General features: G+C 36.9%; 2 protein-coding genes across 8 annotated transcripts in view; one reads left to right on the top strand and one right to left on the bottom strand.

Moving 5' to 3' along the window:
• Positions 1 to 13,408, top strand: part of spel1 (DNA mismatch repair protein spel1) — a 27,862-nt gene extending 14,454 nt beyond the window's left edge. The window contains exons 7-17 of one of the 2 annotated variants that reach the window (XM_013317841.1): positions 1,808 to 1,966; positions 2,340 to 2,544; positions 2,992 to 3,151; positions 3,605 to 3,779; positions 4,292 to 4,476; positions 5,098 to 5,316; positions 5,763 to 5,995; positions 6,409 to 6,500; positions 6,861 to 7,086; positions 7,377 to 7,578; positions 13,334 to 13,408. In XM_013317841.1, the coding sequence (XP_013173295.1) occupies positions 1,808 to 1,966; positions 2,340 to 2,544; positions 2,992 to 3,151; positions 3,605 to 3,779; positions 4,292 to 4,476; positions 5,098 to 5,316; positions 5,763 to 5,995; positions 6,409 to 6,500; positions 6,861 to 7,086; positions 7,377 to 7,578; positions 13,334 to 13,347 (1,870 nt within the window). In that variant the 3' untranslated portion in view covers positions 13,348 to 13,408. Of the gene's footprint in view, positions 1 to 1,807; positions 1,967 to 2,339; positions 2,545 to 2,991; positions 3,152 to 3,604; positions 3,780 to 4,291; positions 4,477 to 5,097; positions 5,317 to 5,762; positions 5,996 to 6,408; positions 6,501 to 6,860; positions 7,087 to 7,376; positions 7,643 to 13,333 lie in introns of those variants that run through there. The other variant, XM_013317840.1, reaches the window with a different exon arrangement.
• On the bottom strand, positions 9,130 to 17,052 carry Iap (inhibitor of apoptosis protein). Of its 6 annotated transcripts, XM_013317844.1 has the most exons (3): positions 16,965 to 17,052; positions 16,679 to 16,821; positions 9,130 to 11,014 (listed from the first exon to the last, which is right to left on the bottom strand). In XM_013317844.1, exons 2-3 carry the CDS (start codon positions 16,746 to 16,748, stop codon positions 9,924 to 9,926), a joined length of 1,161 nt encoding a protein of 386 aa, XP_013173298.1. In that variant the 5' UTR covers positions 16,749 to 16,821; positions 16,965 to 17,052; the 3' UTR covers positions 9,130 to 9,923. The 6 variants fall into 6 exon arrangements, with proteins under 6 accessions (XP_013173298.1, XP_013173301.1, XP_013173302.1 ...); XM_013317847.1 differs by lacking the exons at positions 16,679 to 16,821; positions 16,965 to 17,052 and adding an exon at positions 15,708 to 16,028; XM_013317848.1 differs by lacking the exons at positions 16,679 to 16,821; positions 16,965 to 17,052 and adding an exon at positions 15,395 to 15,613.

Genomic DNA, 17,052 nt, shown 5'->3' with positions numbered 1-17,052 from the left:
TCAGGTGGCCGCTCGCTCGTTTGCCGCCTTATAATATAAGAAAAAAAAGCGAAAGTTTGTATGGATTTTTTTACTACGCCTGTATATACAAAAAGGTACATTAGATCTCGATGAAATTTAACATAGATGTAGAACATAATCCCAAAGAACACTTAGTCTAATAAGTTTTTTTTTTAATTCCACGCGGACAAAGTCGCGGGCAAAAGCTTATACTAAAAAATATTGAGAATAACACGATTATATCTAATATAGAATAAAACAAAAACAAATATCAAATAACAGTGAAAATTCACTTTTTATTTCCACGTATTATTATTAATAATATTGTAATGTGGGGTTAGTGCAACCGCGTCGGATACGTTGACCCTAATTATAAATAACAAGTCGACTTATCTTACACATTTCTTAGGATTTCACTCGTAAACATTAGATAACTTAATCTTTGGCTGTTTCTCGAATCAATTCATAATTATATGCGTCCTTTGTATTTATGCGTCTGCATTATGGAATACTAGCTGTCGCCCTCGACTCCGTCCGCAAAGAATTAAAAATATCTAATAAGTAGATTATCGTACTTCCAGACTATGTTCTACATCAACAGCGTTCATAAAGTCCTTTTAGTACTTCCTAACAATTATCCATCCATCCATGTAAATTTTCGCATTTATAATATTAGTAAGATTGGAATATTCCTCAATATTGTAGAATTCGATATTAACAATTGTCATTTTTTTAATGTAAGTAAAGTAGTACTTAAAATATTGCAAAGTTGATTTCAATGGAAATAAGAAATGATATTCATACATTTTATTGGTCAATAGCCTAATGGTTAAGGGTACGGATTTCCGATCACGAGGTCGGGGGTTCGAATCCCGCCATTCGGCTATTGTCGTAAACCATATCCTAGCACAAGCATAGAGCTTAGTTGGAATGGTCAAAGAAATATTAGTAAATTTAGAAAATAATCTGCTAATATTTTGATATAAAAAAAAAATGTCTATGGATTTATTTTTAAAAATATTAGTATATTTTATAATACAAACATGTCTGGTTTTTAATAAGTCTGTAATTACAGAGTTATAAATGTAAAATTTGTTTAGACAGGATTTTTATAATTTCTCATTTCCATTCCATTGGTAAGAAGGTATCTCCAGAATGGCTTAAATTTGGTGATATTTACCATACATGTAGAACATAATCTTAAGTCGTAGTAATAAAGCATGCAAATGAATTCTGTTAAAATGAAGTCGAGTTTAATATATTGCTGTCTCAGTTTTCTCAAAGAGAGTGTAAGAGATAAGTATAATATAGTTGTCAGAGCAATATAACAGCATGCAGTTCAACGTGATATGTTACGTAAAACACGGAAGACTATCAATAATAAATTAATTACTTTATTTTACATAACGTTATGTAATCAGAATAATATTATATAACAATGTATATTTTATTCAATAATTTTCTTTTGCTAGGATTATTCACTGAACAATTCTTTTCAGTTCAATTTATGAACACTGTATTGTATGTTTATGTTTAAAAATATAACTAACACCCAAGTCTTGGAACGCGTGTAATTAAACAAACTAAATTAACTGGGTGAGAGCAGAACAGTTTTTTTTGTTAAAAAAATGATTTAATTTGCACGTCTTTTTTATTTAGTACAAGTGTATACAACTCGTGTATTGACCCTTAGCTATGCGTAATTTCTGGAGTTACGTGCTACCAAACATCCATCCATCCATGAATCCATCCAAACTTTAACATTTATAATATCAGTACGATGTAATAATTATGAAACTTTCCTTAGGTTCCATCTAAGCACGATCCAAAGTGATGGTTTCCTGCACCTGGACGCGGCGGCACTGAGCGCACTCAACGTGTTCCCTGACCTGGGCGACACGTCGCACGCGCCCACACGCAGTCTCTACGGACTGCTCGACAGATGTCGCACTCAGCACGGGAAACGGTTACATTTTTAATAAATACCTAATATAATGCTTCATAATATATTAACAATAACTCACGCCCTTGACAAACAGGGGTAGGCAGAGACCATGGCGCGGTCCTGACAGCTAAAAGTAATAAAGCTAAAATTATCTAAAAGACTAGCTAAAACATAAACGTTTTTATTTTTTTATTTTATTAAGGATAGTAACACTCTTGGGCTTAGATCAAACTATCGAAGTTTCAAAAAAAAAAACATTATTTTACGGATCAATATAGAATGTAGATTGTTACATTTTTCTTATATTTAAGAAAACCTAGATTATTATAGATAGAGAGGAATTTATTCAAGGTGTCATCATTGTGCTACAATCATAGGTATATTTTGTTTTCAGTTTGCTAGCACAATGGCTCCGTCAACCGCTACGTGACATCCACCTGATCAACGAGCGGCTGGACATCGTACAGGTGTTGATGGAGAGGTCGCAGGTGAGGCTGCAGCTGCACGAGCTGCTACGTCGCGCTCCAGACCTGCAGGCCCTCGCACGACGCCTCACCAGGAAGAAAGCCAGTCTACACGACTGCTACAGGATCTACCAGGTGAAAACAAAAGCAATAAAGGGTTCATCTTATACTGGTCATTTTATCTTAGAAAGTGATACCCAAAACATTCTAGACCTACAGGGGTCTATGGGAGACCTAAGTTGTACGATGGCAAGTTAATTGAGGGTTTACTAATTAAAGAATAGGTAGAATAACAGAAATAATCGGTACAATACCACAATGATACAGGAGACAATCGTCAAGTTAAAGTATTACCGGTTTTTGGTGGCCAAATTAAATCTTCTTTCCATATCCAATGGAGGAAATAGTAAGAAAGGGAGATGGAATCGACAAAGTACAGTATGAATAGGAAAAAGGTGACCTTTATCTCAAATGGTTGTAGCTATTAGAGTGTATGAGGTGTCATCCGATTAGTATTCATTTACAGAATGTAGTATATAGGCATATATTCATATAATAACTAGATTATATGTTGATTTTTAGGCGATAGAGAGGCTGCCGTCTTTACTACAATGTCTAGCGCAGGCGGACAATGCGACCGTGCACGCGGCGCTCTCGGAACCTATATCGGAACTTCACGGTGACATTGAGAAGTTCCAGCAGATGATCGAAACTACAGTCGATATGGAGGCTATAGATAGAGGTACAAAATTCAATATCAACTCGTTAAGGTCCCGATGAAGGGCTCTGATACTGACCCTAAGTTAGGGTTGAGTTGGTCATAGTTAAACACGCTGGACTAGTGCAGACTGAGTTCACGCATACATTTGAATTTCTTTGCAGATATGTGCAGGTGACATCGCGATGTTTTCCTTCACTCTAAGAACGTCGGATCAATGTACACAAACCCAATAGTATCTATATATTACTAATCAAGTTTTTAATGCCTGAGCCACCGATGCTCCCTCAGTACAAAATTTTAACCGATATTAACGGCAGTGCTGCCAAATCGTCCTTCCAATTTACATTATTCCAGTACAGCGATTCCAGAGCTGGATTACAACTGGAAAAAAACATACTGAAATGCATGGTGCGAGTTGAAATAATGTAAACCTCATCAGGTCATTAAAATCAACAATGCCTTGTGTGATTCCAGGTGAATACTTAGTAAAGGCATCATTCGACGAGCAGCTGCAGAGTCTACGTGGCGAGCTGGACAGGTTGCAGACGGCGGCGGAGAGACAGTTGCGTGCTGCTGCAGACACCCTGGGCCTGGAACCAGGCAAGACTATCAAGCTGGAGAATAATCCGCAGAATGGATTTTATTTTAGGTACCCTATTGTAGTACTTTATTATTAGTTGTAGTTTATAGTCGTATTTAATGGGAATGGTTTCTCTGGTATTGCTGATGTCCATGGGCGTCGTTGAACACCTCAGTGTTCCCGCTGCTCGTTGTCCCCTTCTGTTATAAAAAAAAATGAGAAATTATGTACATATTCATGTCACTGGCTTACAATATAATTTTTTGTCTTTGGAGTTATTTTGGAACATTTCACCGTAAGTTTCTCATAATAAAATATATGTATAAAAGATATCGTCATCTCTGTCATTATCTTTAACAACAGTGAGATAACATAATAGTTTTAAACATAAATTTTGGATTCGGTAACCCACGGTCAGGGTTTATATTAAGGATATGTTGAATCACATAATATGTTTGGATTTAATTAAACTATGAATAAAAGTAAAATTGTTTAGATAAGTTTATTTTTTTTTTATGGAAGAAATCAGCTGTAAAGTTCATAACTACACAGTAAATAGACGGAAAATAATAAATTTTCAGGATAACAAATAAAGAAGAGCACGCGATTCGTGGCAGCAAGAAGTTCACAATAATCGATGCGGTGAAAGGCGGAGTGAGATTCAAGAACAGCGCTTTGGAGAACATCACAGATGAATACGTGCAGACTAAAGACACATATGAAAGGGAACAGGACAAAGTTGTTGCCGAAATTGTTAACATTGCCTGTTAGTACTAAATTAAATCTATCTATTCTATATATATAAAAATCAATTGCTGTTCGTTAGTTTCGCTAAAACTCGAGAACGGCTAAACGGATTTACCTTATCTTGGTATTGAAATGTTCGTGGAGATCTAGACCGGTTTGAAAAGTGAGAAAAATACGAATAATTGCCGGGAACTAACGAAGTTTTTTTTATTCCACGCGGACGGAGTCGCGGGCGACAGCTAGTATTAAATAAATTAAGAGTGTGTTATATTAAAAAAATAATTTTCATAATTCGCGAACACTATGTATTTGTGCTTCTTATAACGAAATACCTTTTTTTTATTTCTGTCTGTTCTGGATAATCTGAAAGGAACTTGGCTACTTTTTTAAATTCCTAAACTTGTGCTGAATAAATTAAAGAGATTTTAGGCACTTTTTGTCTCTTTATAGTGCTAGATCTTTTAAGAATTTGATTAACAATTAATATCAATAATCTAATAAAAGCTTATTTTAGTATAATTATTTTAAGTGATAGTAGCCTAATAGTACGGATTTTCGTTACGTGGTTGTGAGTTCTAATCCACCATACTATTGTTCCGACAACATTAATTATTCGACTAATTTATTTATTATTTTGTAGCTGGATATTCTGAATGTTTATTCAACCTATCGCATATGATATCCCGCGTTGATGTGCTGGTGTCGCTGGCGGTGGCGGCGTGTTCTGCACCGCTGCCGTATTGCCGACCTGTACTCACCGACAGTATGGAAGAACTGCTGCTCCGTGATGTGCGCCATCCTTGCCTTGAGGTGCAAGAAGGCGTCTCATATATACCTAATGATGTTCACTTCAAACGAGGTTACTATTGTCCTACTATTTTTTTTTTAATTTTATTAACTGATACTACTTCAAGTAGTTGCTTTAGTGTTAAATAATCAGATGACAACCATATTATATCTATGTAGTCAAATAATATCTGATTAGGTGAAAGAGGCGCTGCTATCTTGTAAAATCAATATAGGCGAGAGAAAAATATGATAGGTCAAATATAGTACACTTTTTGACGTTGTCAGAGGGGCGCTAGTGCGCTTTGCTATTTTAGTTACGCTTACACCTACCAGGGCAGATATCCTTGTGGGTTTATATATCAAAATCACAACAACCGCGATTACATAATAGAATTAGTGTTAGTAATTTATTAGCTACAAAAACCTATTTTCATTTAAATATTTACAAAACGATAGCGAATCGCGTAATAACACCACGCCGTTTTTTTTAGTTTAAGTAAAATCATATATTTGCAGGTAAATGCGTGATGCATATAATAACTGGTGCGAACATGGGCGGCAAGTCAACATGGATGCGGTCGTGCGGCGCGGCGGTGTTACTGGCGCACGTCGGGTGTCCGGTGCCCGCCTCGCTCGCCCGACTGCCGCGACTGCGCGCTCTGCGGGCACGACTCGGCGCTGCTGACAAGGAGCAGCACGCGCACAGCACCTTCATGCTCGAGATGCTGGACACCGCTGCTATACTTAGAGTAATGACACAGTTATTGACCACCTAAATTAATTGAGATAGATAACTAGAAATATAGTAAGAAGAGTATATCTGCGGTGTTGGACGAATGCTCTATTCGCTTGAAAGCGATTCCATAACGAACTTCAAAAATATCAAAAAACTGACAAAACCTTTTGATAAGACACGTGATTGTTGCGCGTCAGTTCCATTAATTTTTCGCATTCGCATTCAAAGTGCATTCGCTTCGAATCGCTTCGAAGCGAATGCACTTTGTCTAGCCCCGCTGGACGAACCAAGCTATATCGTGGTTGGTTATGTCAAAAAAATAGACATAAAAGAAGAAGAGAGATAATTATTGCTTTAGTAAGAGATAGCAACACTAAGCGAGTGTTTAAGGTAAAGGATTCTAAGTCCGTTAGTAATGTGTTGCAGGCGGCAACTCCCGACAGTTTGGTGCTGATCGACGAGCTTGGGCGCGGCACGTCCACGTATGAGGGCTGCGGCATCGCCTGGGCCATCGCTGAGTACGTATAAACAACAAATATATATATTTAATCTTAAACATTTTCATCAATTGTATTTAAAAGAAGAAAACATTTTTAATTTAAGCATTTACTATTTTCTTGATAATTACAGAACTAAAAATAATTATAAAAACAAGAAAGTGGCCAAGGCGATTAATACGAGCCCAAAGTCGATGAGTTGTGTATCATTGGGAAGTTCGTATAGCCAACTTCCAGTACCATCATCAGATCAGCATCATGTTATCATAATATTGCATTTTTTGCAATCTATTTGCAAGTTGACAAACATCGGGACATGTAACATTTTAAAACAGGTTTACTCTTAAGCGAACTGTATTCAGTATTTTTTTATGTCATCAGGAAATTGGCAACAGAATGTAAATGTTTCTGTCTATTCGCGACTCATTACCACGAGCTGACGCGTCTGGCTGCGCTGCACCCGGGTGTCATAGTGAACTCGCACGCGCAGGCGTCCGTGGTGGACGGACAGCTGCTGCTGCTGCACCGCATCCAGCCCGGAGCCGCGCCACACTCACTGGGACTGCACGTCGCCAAGCTGGCTGATCTGCCTGACTCCATTATACAGGTCAATTACTCCTCTTGTAAACTTGTAGCTGCAGGAGACAGGAAATTATGATGATCCTGGTTACTTGTGCAGAATAAAAATTAACAAGATGTTTTTATAGCTTCACAACAACTCACTGGATGAGAAACATAGATCTAATCGCTATTATTCTACTTTATAGATCTAGATCTAGAGCAATGTTTAAGTACCAGAAATAAAAAAAAATTATAATATTAATAGACAAGTTAAGACATAGGAAGTGTAAAATATTTTTTTTTGTCTTTATAAATTTTTTATTGTTGTTTATTTAGTACGCTGAGGAGAAGCAATCTCAACTGGAAACTAATCTATTCGAGATCGAGGCGTCTGTGAAATCTCAAGAAACATCAGAAGGACAAGAAATAATATTGGAATTTTTACGTAAATGCAAGCGGATACATGAGAGTGTGACGTCAGATGAGGAGATGGTGAAGGAGATCGACAAGTTAAAACAAGAGCTTCAGCAACACAACAGTAAATATTTGCAGTCTCTTATTGCGTGATCACTTCTTTATCAAAAATAAACTGTCAAAATTCATCTGTCATTCATTTAACACTACCTGCTTAAACAAAAAATTACCGTGGGTTTCTGACACCAAAATTTCTGTATAAAACATATCGTCGACCCTGTTTATCTTTGACAAAACAGAGATAACAATATGTTTTAAACGGGGATTTTGCTCTCTGAAACCCATGGTTAGTTGGTTATGTTTTATAGTAACTAACGATGATCCACGCAGCCTGCCTGGAGACCTTCTAACAAACATCCATACATCCAAACAATCGTATTTATAATATTAGTATGAGTTTTGAACTCATCTGCTCAGTCTTTGAGACCCAAATTTCCATATTAAACATTAATTTCTTTGTTGTGTCAAATATAATGAGGATGACGTTACGTTTTGTACAGATTTTGGTCTCGGAAACCATCCATTGTATTGTACTTAACTTTGATTTTATAGTGTTTATTTTGAAAAAAAAAACTAACCAACTTTTGATAATATTGTCTTTAAAAGGGAATTAAGAGCGTCGGTGGCTCACGAGTCAAGCACTTGACTTGCAATATGCAAGTCCTACGTTCGAATCCCGCTATGTACCAATGTGTTTTTCGATCTAGGATTTACATATGTACAATTATCCGACGTTCTTACGGTTTAGGAAAACATTGTGATGCTGCACATATCTGAGAAGAAATTCAAAGATATATGTTAAGTCAACCCGCACTTGGCCAGCGTGGTAAGGCCTTAACTTAGGGTAGGCTTCGGAGCCCCTCAGTGGGGACATATAGTGAGTTAATGTATGAGTAAAACAAAGATTAATTTAACATTTTGTTTATTAAAACATCAACAGGATCAAATAATAATTACCTATTATGAAAACAAATTGAATGTGACTTTTATAGAATTCTCTTAATTATTAATTTGCACAGCTATAATTAATTTTATGTCTAAAATATTACAATTTATCTAAATGTAATACCTTCATTATATATAACAAAATTTAAAGAACATTTTACTTAAAATGACTTTTAAATATTGTATTAAAAAGGTAATACATAAAGACATTATATAACTTATTGAGAAATGATATGACGTGCTTCATGATTTTATAGATTAGAAAAATTTGTATTTAGTAATGTTTACAATATTTAGTTATCACATATTTGTTATAAATTAAATGCAAAATGAACCAACTCATTCACACGAGACTTTGAAACTTTGGCTTAACATAGTGATTCGTTAAAAAATAATGAATTTCAAATTATACCAAAAAGAACTAGAACAATTCACTTGATAATATTATTAATTAATACTCTGCTTATCAAAATGTCTACCTAGTTCTGGGTTTACATAATTTGCCTTTATTGTCAAAATATATACAGGAACAGTAAACATACTGAAATTTTGAATAGGTATTACTTTTTGATATTTCTTTTTTATTACACATTTTGTATTTTTTAAACACTAATTACGTTACTTTTTAATTTACAATATGTGACAAATGTTTACATTTTATTTTATTGCAAGAAACAAAATACTTATAAATAATAATATACAAATTTATACACTTAAGAAATAATAGGAAAAGTTTAAATGGAATAAAGAACTTTCAGCAGGTCAGGGCGAAGGTAAAATTAAGATTTATAGAGTGTGCGCTGTAAAATACAAACAGAACTTAAAAAAAAAGAAATAATAAGTCTGTTTAGATTTCATTGCAAATGTGAGCTTCAAATTCAGTATTTTCTTTACTTTAAGGTGCTTCTTAAACACTTCCATTCCACAACATGGTACATTAACATCATGTTTAGGAATATGTATTTTGTATGTTTGATTCCTTTAGCTCACTAAACGACTCTATAAAATATACGGCTTCAAAATAAACCCTTGTCTTTGTTAAATTTAAAAAATAAAATGGATATTAAACAGTTTCAAGATATATTACATGTCAATTTATTTCTTGCAATAAATCATCTTCAAAATGTACACCATCATTTGTGTCGGTGGGACATAATGATAAGCTAATTTATTTACAATACAATATTTACATTTGTCATTATACTTTTAAACAAATAAATAATTTAAAATCATATCAACATGTACAATGAACTCCTGCTCGTCAAACTCGCGGCCAACTGCAGTTTGTTTCACTGACTGCGTTTTAAAATATTATGACATATGTTAAATCACAGAAGTAGCAGTGCGTGTGTGTTTGTTTGTGTGCGGGCGTGGTTCCAGCACGCCGCTGCCGCCGCCGCTGTCGCCGCCGCCGCCGCCGCCGCTCCGCCCGCCGGCTGACTAGCACCGTGCGCGCGGCGCGCCTCACGAGAAGTACAGCCGCACCGCGTTCGTGAACGTCCGCCGGCACATGGGGCACTTGTCCGTCGACAGCGCGCACTTGGCGCACGCCACCACGTGCCCGCACGGCACGAAGCACACGTTGCGCTCCTCCGCGTAGCATATCTTGCACAGCTTCGAGTCCTCCACAACGTTCTCCTCTTTATCACTTTTACTCTTTGCGGGGTCGGTCGACGCCGCGAGGGTCGATTCCTTCTGTTCCTTCGGCGCCGAGATGGCGCAGGCCTCCGACATCACTTTTTGTACGTAGTCGCGGCCTTTCACCAGCTGAACGTAAGCGCAGCGGTCGAACCAGCGCGCGTGCTGCTCCCACGGGACGTCGTCGTTCTCCCAGTCCTTGAGGCCGCCGTCGCAGTAGAAGCATTTCGTTTTGTCCCCGTGGCCGGTGTAGAAGAAGCCGGCCTCCGCCAGCTCCTCGGGTTTCTGCCGCATGCAGCGCGGCCAGTCTTTGAAGGTGCGGAGGCGCGCCGCCTCGGAGGCGTAGCGAGGGTGCACGGGGCCGGGCATACGCACGGGCGTGGCGCTGGGCGGGGCGCGCACGCCGCACTCGTCGCGACCGGCGGCGCTGGGGCTCTCGAGCGGCACGTTGCCGGCGGTGGCGTGCCGCCTCAGGAAGGGGCATTGCGGGGCCCAGCGCTGGTGGTCCTTCGCGGGGTCGTCGCCCTCCACCCAGCGCATGATTTCGACTTTACAGAAGGCGCAGCGGACCTCGTCGCCGCGGCCGAGGTAGTAGAAGCCGTTGCGTGCTAGCTGCTCGGGCGACAGGAAGTCCACGGGCCACTTGTCGAACGTCTTAAGCCGCTCCTCTTCGCGACGCATGTCGGGGGCTTCGGAGTAGAAGCCGAAGGTGTCGTGGTTGTCGGTTTTGTCCGAGGAGCCGGTGGGCGAGGTGGCGGAGGGGGAAGAGGAGGCCGAGCCATTGTTCACGTCGCAGCCGGGGCTGGGCAACACCAAGGGGTCCACGAGCGGTCTCAGTTTAGCTTCTCGCGGTGCGCTTCGGAACAGCTGTGTCACCATTTGACTGGTAAGTGGTGACGTTGAATTGTTGGCTGCCACTGAAAAGAAGAGAATGCCTTCGTTATTTTTTTATAGCACTTTTCAAGTATATATACACTATATATACGTCTTTTAATACTAAAGACTAAACATAGCTCATAATTTTGCGATTAAAATACGTATCTTCTTGACGATAAAGAACATAGGTGTTTTAATATAAAATAATTGATTACATTGATTTAAAAAAAAATAAACAAATATATAAATTTTGGTATTTACGAAAAAAGGTTTAATGATTATTGAACACAGACACATATGAAACATACATTTATTAAGAACCAACACATGTGAAAACAACATAGAGACTGGATCTTTTAAAGTCGGTTCATCTTATATATAGATTAGCTTATCAATAACTCTACTGAATACAGAGAAGTGTCGCAATATTATCATATTCTTGGAACTATGAAATATAAACAATATACTTGGTACATTTATTAATGATTCAAATTAATTAAAATATTCAAATAAGACCACTGATTATAATATTCGGGACCAATGTTTATTATTAAGATTCTACAAAAACACACGACACATTACGAAATCATGTACTTGTAAAACTAATAGGAATTAAGACATATTTCTGTCTCTTTTTGTCCAAAGTGTTAGAGTGGGATGTATTTTTATAAAAACGTTCCAAGAGTAGAAATGCTACTAATGAAATACAAAATATTATAAATTTAACAGAAACAATTGCTTATCAATAAATATATTGTAAGTCTGAAACCACATTTTGGAGAATTAAACTTTGATGATTGTTTTATAGATAAAGAGATTTAATTTGATATTATATTTTTAAATAACTATAAAGTTTCATTTTCTGTTACAATGTACATAAAGCCTTATGTAGATATTTTGGAGAATTTCTTTCTGTTATAAAGGCGAGCTATTGTGTGCGTGTACGGATTATGGGGATGAACAAGTGTGCTTTCAAACAGTTTCACATAACAACCAGTTGGCGAGCATGGCCGGCGCGACTGCGTCATACATTCCATTCCCGCAGCTCCCGTCCCCCGCCCTCCGCATCCCAACCCCGCTCTGCGTGCACTCAGTGCGCATGCACTCAACTAAAGCGATCAATTTTTTTTATTTTAATAACTTAACATGTACACCAATTTCAAACAGTTTCAAGAACTAATTTTCATTTATCATAAAAGAAACGCCACTTCGAGAACTAATCTAACCTAATCGTCACAGCAGTGATTAATTAATATTACAAATTTATCTGATTTTTTTTTATTTAAGATTTTAGATTACAATAAGTAAAATGAAATAGTTTCTTTCGGAAAAAAAAATTAAATCAATAAGTGTAAACAAGAGAAAAACAAACAGGAATGGCTGCCACGTAGACACGATCGATATTTACCATTTCTTCGAGTGCAGTCTACTAGTATGGGCATATTGAGTAGCAACCGCTGTTTTTTACGTAACACTAACACACATCTCCGAGTTAATAACAGTTATTTAAAAATATTATTAGTAAAACTTCTAAAACTTAATATGGTCGCTCGTTTGTACCGGAGCATAGCTGACTACTGTACTACGGACAGCAGTTTTCGTACTACGATGACATCCCTACGGCGCATGCGTAAATTTAGGAGGGTTCCAATTTGTGGGGTGCACGACACAGCTGTGAGGGGCCGGGTGGGGTCGGCTAGCGGTTGTTTTCATGGCCACTCAAAGGACAAATTTCGATAATGAATAAATGGATTTAAACATATTTTGGTGTTTTTCATTAAAGTGTTATCGTTCTGGGCATATCTTAACAGAGCCGCCACCGCCGACGTATAGCTATGCGACATCACGTGCGGTTGACAGATGATAAATAAAATATGATGGACGCGGTATGCGATGCGCTCACAGGCACAGACCTATTCATGTATAGGGTATACGATAAACAAGCGAAGTGCGCAAAGGAGCGATGCGGGAGAGATGTAGTTCTCAATCGGGCAGGCGTCTGGAGCGACGTTGCCGCTCCGCCCGCCGCCGACCGGATTTCATTCATATTTGAGGCGCGGCGTTGCCGCTACCAGCGGAAACCGCGACCACACAGCGTAAAAAAGGGCCTTTGGAATGTGGCGGTACTGCTGGCCGGCTCTAAACAGTACCGAATAAAAAAGTGACGGAATGGAATGCGGACGGTACTTAGTACCGTGTGTGCCCGTACAATGTTAGACCCTGTCAAAACTTTTACCATGAAGGTAGTCATAGAAACATTACAAGTATTAAAAGTAATTGATTAAAATATAATTATAATCAGATAATTTATGATAATGGAACCAAATGCACGTAAGCGAAGCAGATTTCGTTTGTTTCAGATAAAAAATTGTGAAGCGTGCAATAAGAGAAAGACAAAAGCGATACCATCCAAGGTCCACGTCGGCGCAAAGAGCAAATGAAATTCAGCATTGTGGCTGAGAGCGGCGGGGTATGCGGCGTGAGGCGGAGCAGCGGCGGGGCAGCGTGGGGAAGGGGCCGGGGCCGTGTTCTCATGCCTATGGGTGGTCGCCGTCGCCGTCGCCGCTCGGCTTTCGAATTCCTATGTCTCGCCTGCATCGCCTACGCAACGCAGTGTACTCCACTTCTATAGCTTCAGACATTCTCATATTATATCTAGGGTTGCCAGATGACGCCATATCATTTATTATTAAAGTATGACATGCTGTCACTATAATATATTTTTCAATTAATTACACATTTAGCGTGCCAGTTTTCTAATTTACAAGACTACTATAAAACACTAGGTTAACATAATCTTAAAAATTACGAATATAGGCTATGAATATTACGTCCTTCACAAAGTAACTTTCTCAATGGAAATCATGAATGACTTTTATGCCGTGTGCGTTGTCTATACAAACATCGACTTCCTTCTTCATAAACGCTTTGAAAAAATAAACTGGCCCATAGTCGAGTCGCCCGGAAACGGTATCGGAGGAAATGTACATCCGCCAGATGGGGTACATATTTTATAGCCACCGAAACGCCCGCCATTGGGTCAACAGAAATATAGTTTGACTGTAATTGATTAATTGAACTTTAAATAATGAATGATTTAATTGTATTATAAAAAGTTATTTTTTTATTTAATGCAATGAATATCAATGGGTGAATGCAAACTTTCCTTGGTTGTATGGTATAAAAACTAAATGTCTTGATTGGTGTAATGTAGCGAATGGGAAGGGCCCGCTAATTTAACATGCCGCTAGCGCCGACAACGCGGTTCTAAATAATACTCCCACGATACCCGCGGGATAACAGCATTCCACAGGGCAAGTTTTCCTATATCTACACAACAAAGTAGCAAACACTAAAGGAATGTAATATCCAATTGTATCTTTATTTCTTTCAGTACAGTACTATTTAATTAGTAACTACATGAACAAATATATTTATAGAACAATGAAAATGTAATAATGCGTTGAATATAGGAAAAAAAGGATTATAGCAAAGTACATTTCGAACATTGTTCATGATTAGTACATTGTTTACATAAGAGATGGCGCTAGCAGTCTCATAGTAGTAACATACTGGGAGGAAAATTACTTAAAATAATATAAATTATCATTGATTAGATTACTTTACTACTAAATTTAAAAACAATTTCAATTCAGAACAATTTAAGGAACAAAGACTGAAATTTAAATGGATTTTGATTTAATTCAGCCATTGCTTTTGTTACATACATTAGTTTTTTTATAAACATTTATGGATGTGGCCAGAGTAAATGACCTTACACATGGTACATTTGTGAGGTCATGCCACTAATTCAAGAGGCACCATTGGGTAAAACTAAACACAAGGCCAGTGTCTGACAATACCTTAAAAGTCTTTCCTTATATACAATGACTGTTGGAAACATACAGTTTTCTTTGTAAAGCCACTCCAATATCATATCTTAAGTAATTAAAAGATATATGGCTATCGGCTCTGTATTTTCATGGAAATTCACTTTACAATCAACGCATTGATATATTTTTATGCTGATGATGTCAAATTCATGGAAATTAAATATAAGACAATTTTTAAATAATATCTATATGTTTGATTGAGTGGATAATAATGCTAACTATGTGCATTTTTATGAACTAAGGATAAAATTGGCAACAGTTCTTAGGTTAGAAATAATAAAATGTCATTGTTTCTAACCTAAGCATAATTTTGTTTACTATTTATTCTCTTAAAAACTACATTGTATTCGGTTTAAAATTGAATATAAATTTGCTTTATCGTTGTATTAAAATATTGTGAATAATTTTCCTTATTCTACCTACAAGCATAGAAATTTCTACATAGTGGTTTACCCTGGTGACTAAAATTGTGGTAAATTCAACGGTTATTAATACTATATACATGCTAAAAAGATATTAAATACATACTTTAAATAAGTGTAGAAGCTCGAACGTGCACAAATATTAGTCGATTTATTTTTGAATGAGATACATTAATTATTTACTGTTGTATTTGAATAGCCACGATATTATCCATATTGCAAAAACATAATTCACAATAATTTTAAACGATTTGATTTAGTATTGAATTTGTACTCCTAGCAGAGAAAAATACTAAAACATTGACTTCTTATATGAGTACGTCAATAAGTTTAAAAATGATAAAATGACGTAGGCTGCGTTCCGATTTACTAACATATGTTGGTAAATTGGAGAAGTTATGTAAGAAAAAAACCTTTACCTCTTATCGTGTCCATTTGCAATCCTTGTTTATATACACAAAGTCAAAATTATAACCACATAAATTGCTTAAATATAACAGTTATAATGTGCTCACTTTCACTATTATTACTACAACCGATAATCAAACACACAACTCTTCTTCCATGAGCGCGAAACTCGCAACTGTCGAAGGGAACGAGACGGTGGCGCTCCGTGGTCACCGATAAGACATGCGTCATGCGCTGACGTTCAGAAACTGTTCGCGTTCGCGCCTTCCATTCGATGCGCGACCGTGCTGTGCGAGTGTGTTGCTGTTGGCAGACTGGTCGGCCGACAGAACAACCCGAACTTCGACACAAACAATCCATATTTGTGTTATAATTAAATTATGTAATTAATTAAATACACAGATGTTTTTGAACACTTATTATTAACATTCTAAATTGATGTATGTTCGTTTGAACACGTCAAAAACATCGTACCTTTTAAGGATTAAGATTTAAATAATTTTTTAAATCTAGAATGACAAGTTTATAAAATGTACTTAATAATACACTTTTAAGTGATGTAATAAATTAACTCAGCTTTTAGCAGCATGCTTCATCAATTCAAGCTTAAAGGCTTAACTTCAATGTATAATGTGCTTTAGGTTCTTCTGCAAAAGTGCTATTATAGCACAGAACAAATAAGTAGATACGCAGCTTAAAAAAACTTATAGATACCTACTAATTTAATCCATACCTAAGTGCTTATAAAATATAACTTAGCTTAGTTATTATAAATGATATATACTAAACTGATTTCATTACGCTTGATGTTTTTAATAATTTGGAAATAATTAGAACAATTTATTTATATATACAATTTTTTATAAACTTCCGAAAATAGTTTTACAATTGACATTCTTCTATAAATACCGAGAAATAAACCTCTTTTTTTAATAAATAAAAATGAGCGAAAAAAAAGTTTGTAAATATTATTGTATCTTACCTTTAGATGGTCCTGCGATGGCCTGTTCATTGCCTTGACTTGACTCTTCTGATGTTGATTCATCATCCATGGTAAATAATACGATATTCAATAACAAAAGATATTAAAATTCTTTTTTTGTTTTCACATTTTTCATTTTGTTTCTGAAAACCAAAAAATAAATAATCCACATTTTATAACTAAAGATTTACATTAAATAAACATAAACACAATTGACACTGATTTGACGTTTAAATGATGTTGATTTTTTTTTAATCTACGAGGCGCAAAGTCACAGGTAAATTACCTGAATGGTGGAGTGCGCGCACAAACACAATCAAACGACACTGGCGATGCATCGCAAACGGCGTTCATCCTACGATGTAGTTTGTGAT

Source organism: Papilio xuthus, unplaced genomic scaffold (genome assembly GCF_000836235.2).
Source record: "Papilio xuthus unplaced genomic scaffold, Pxut_1.1 DF826933.1, whole genome shotgun sequence".
NCBI classification, from domain to species: Eukaryota; Metazoa; Arthropoda; class Insecta; order Lepidoptera; family Papilionidae; genus Papilio; species Papilio xuthus.
This window is presented reverse-complemented; position numbering and strand designations above follow the sequence as displayed.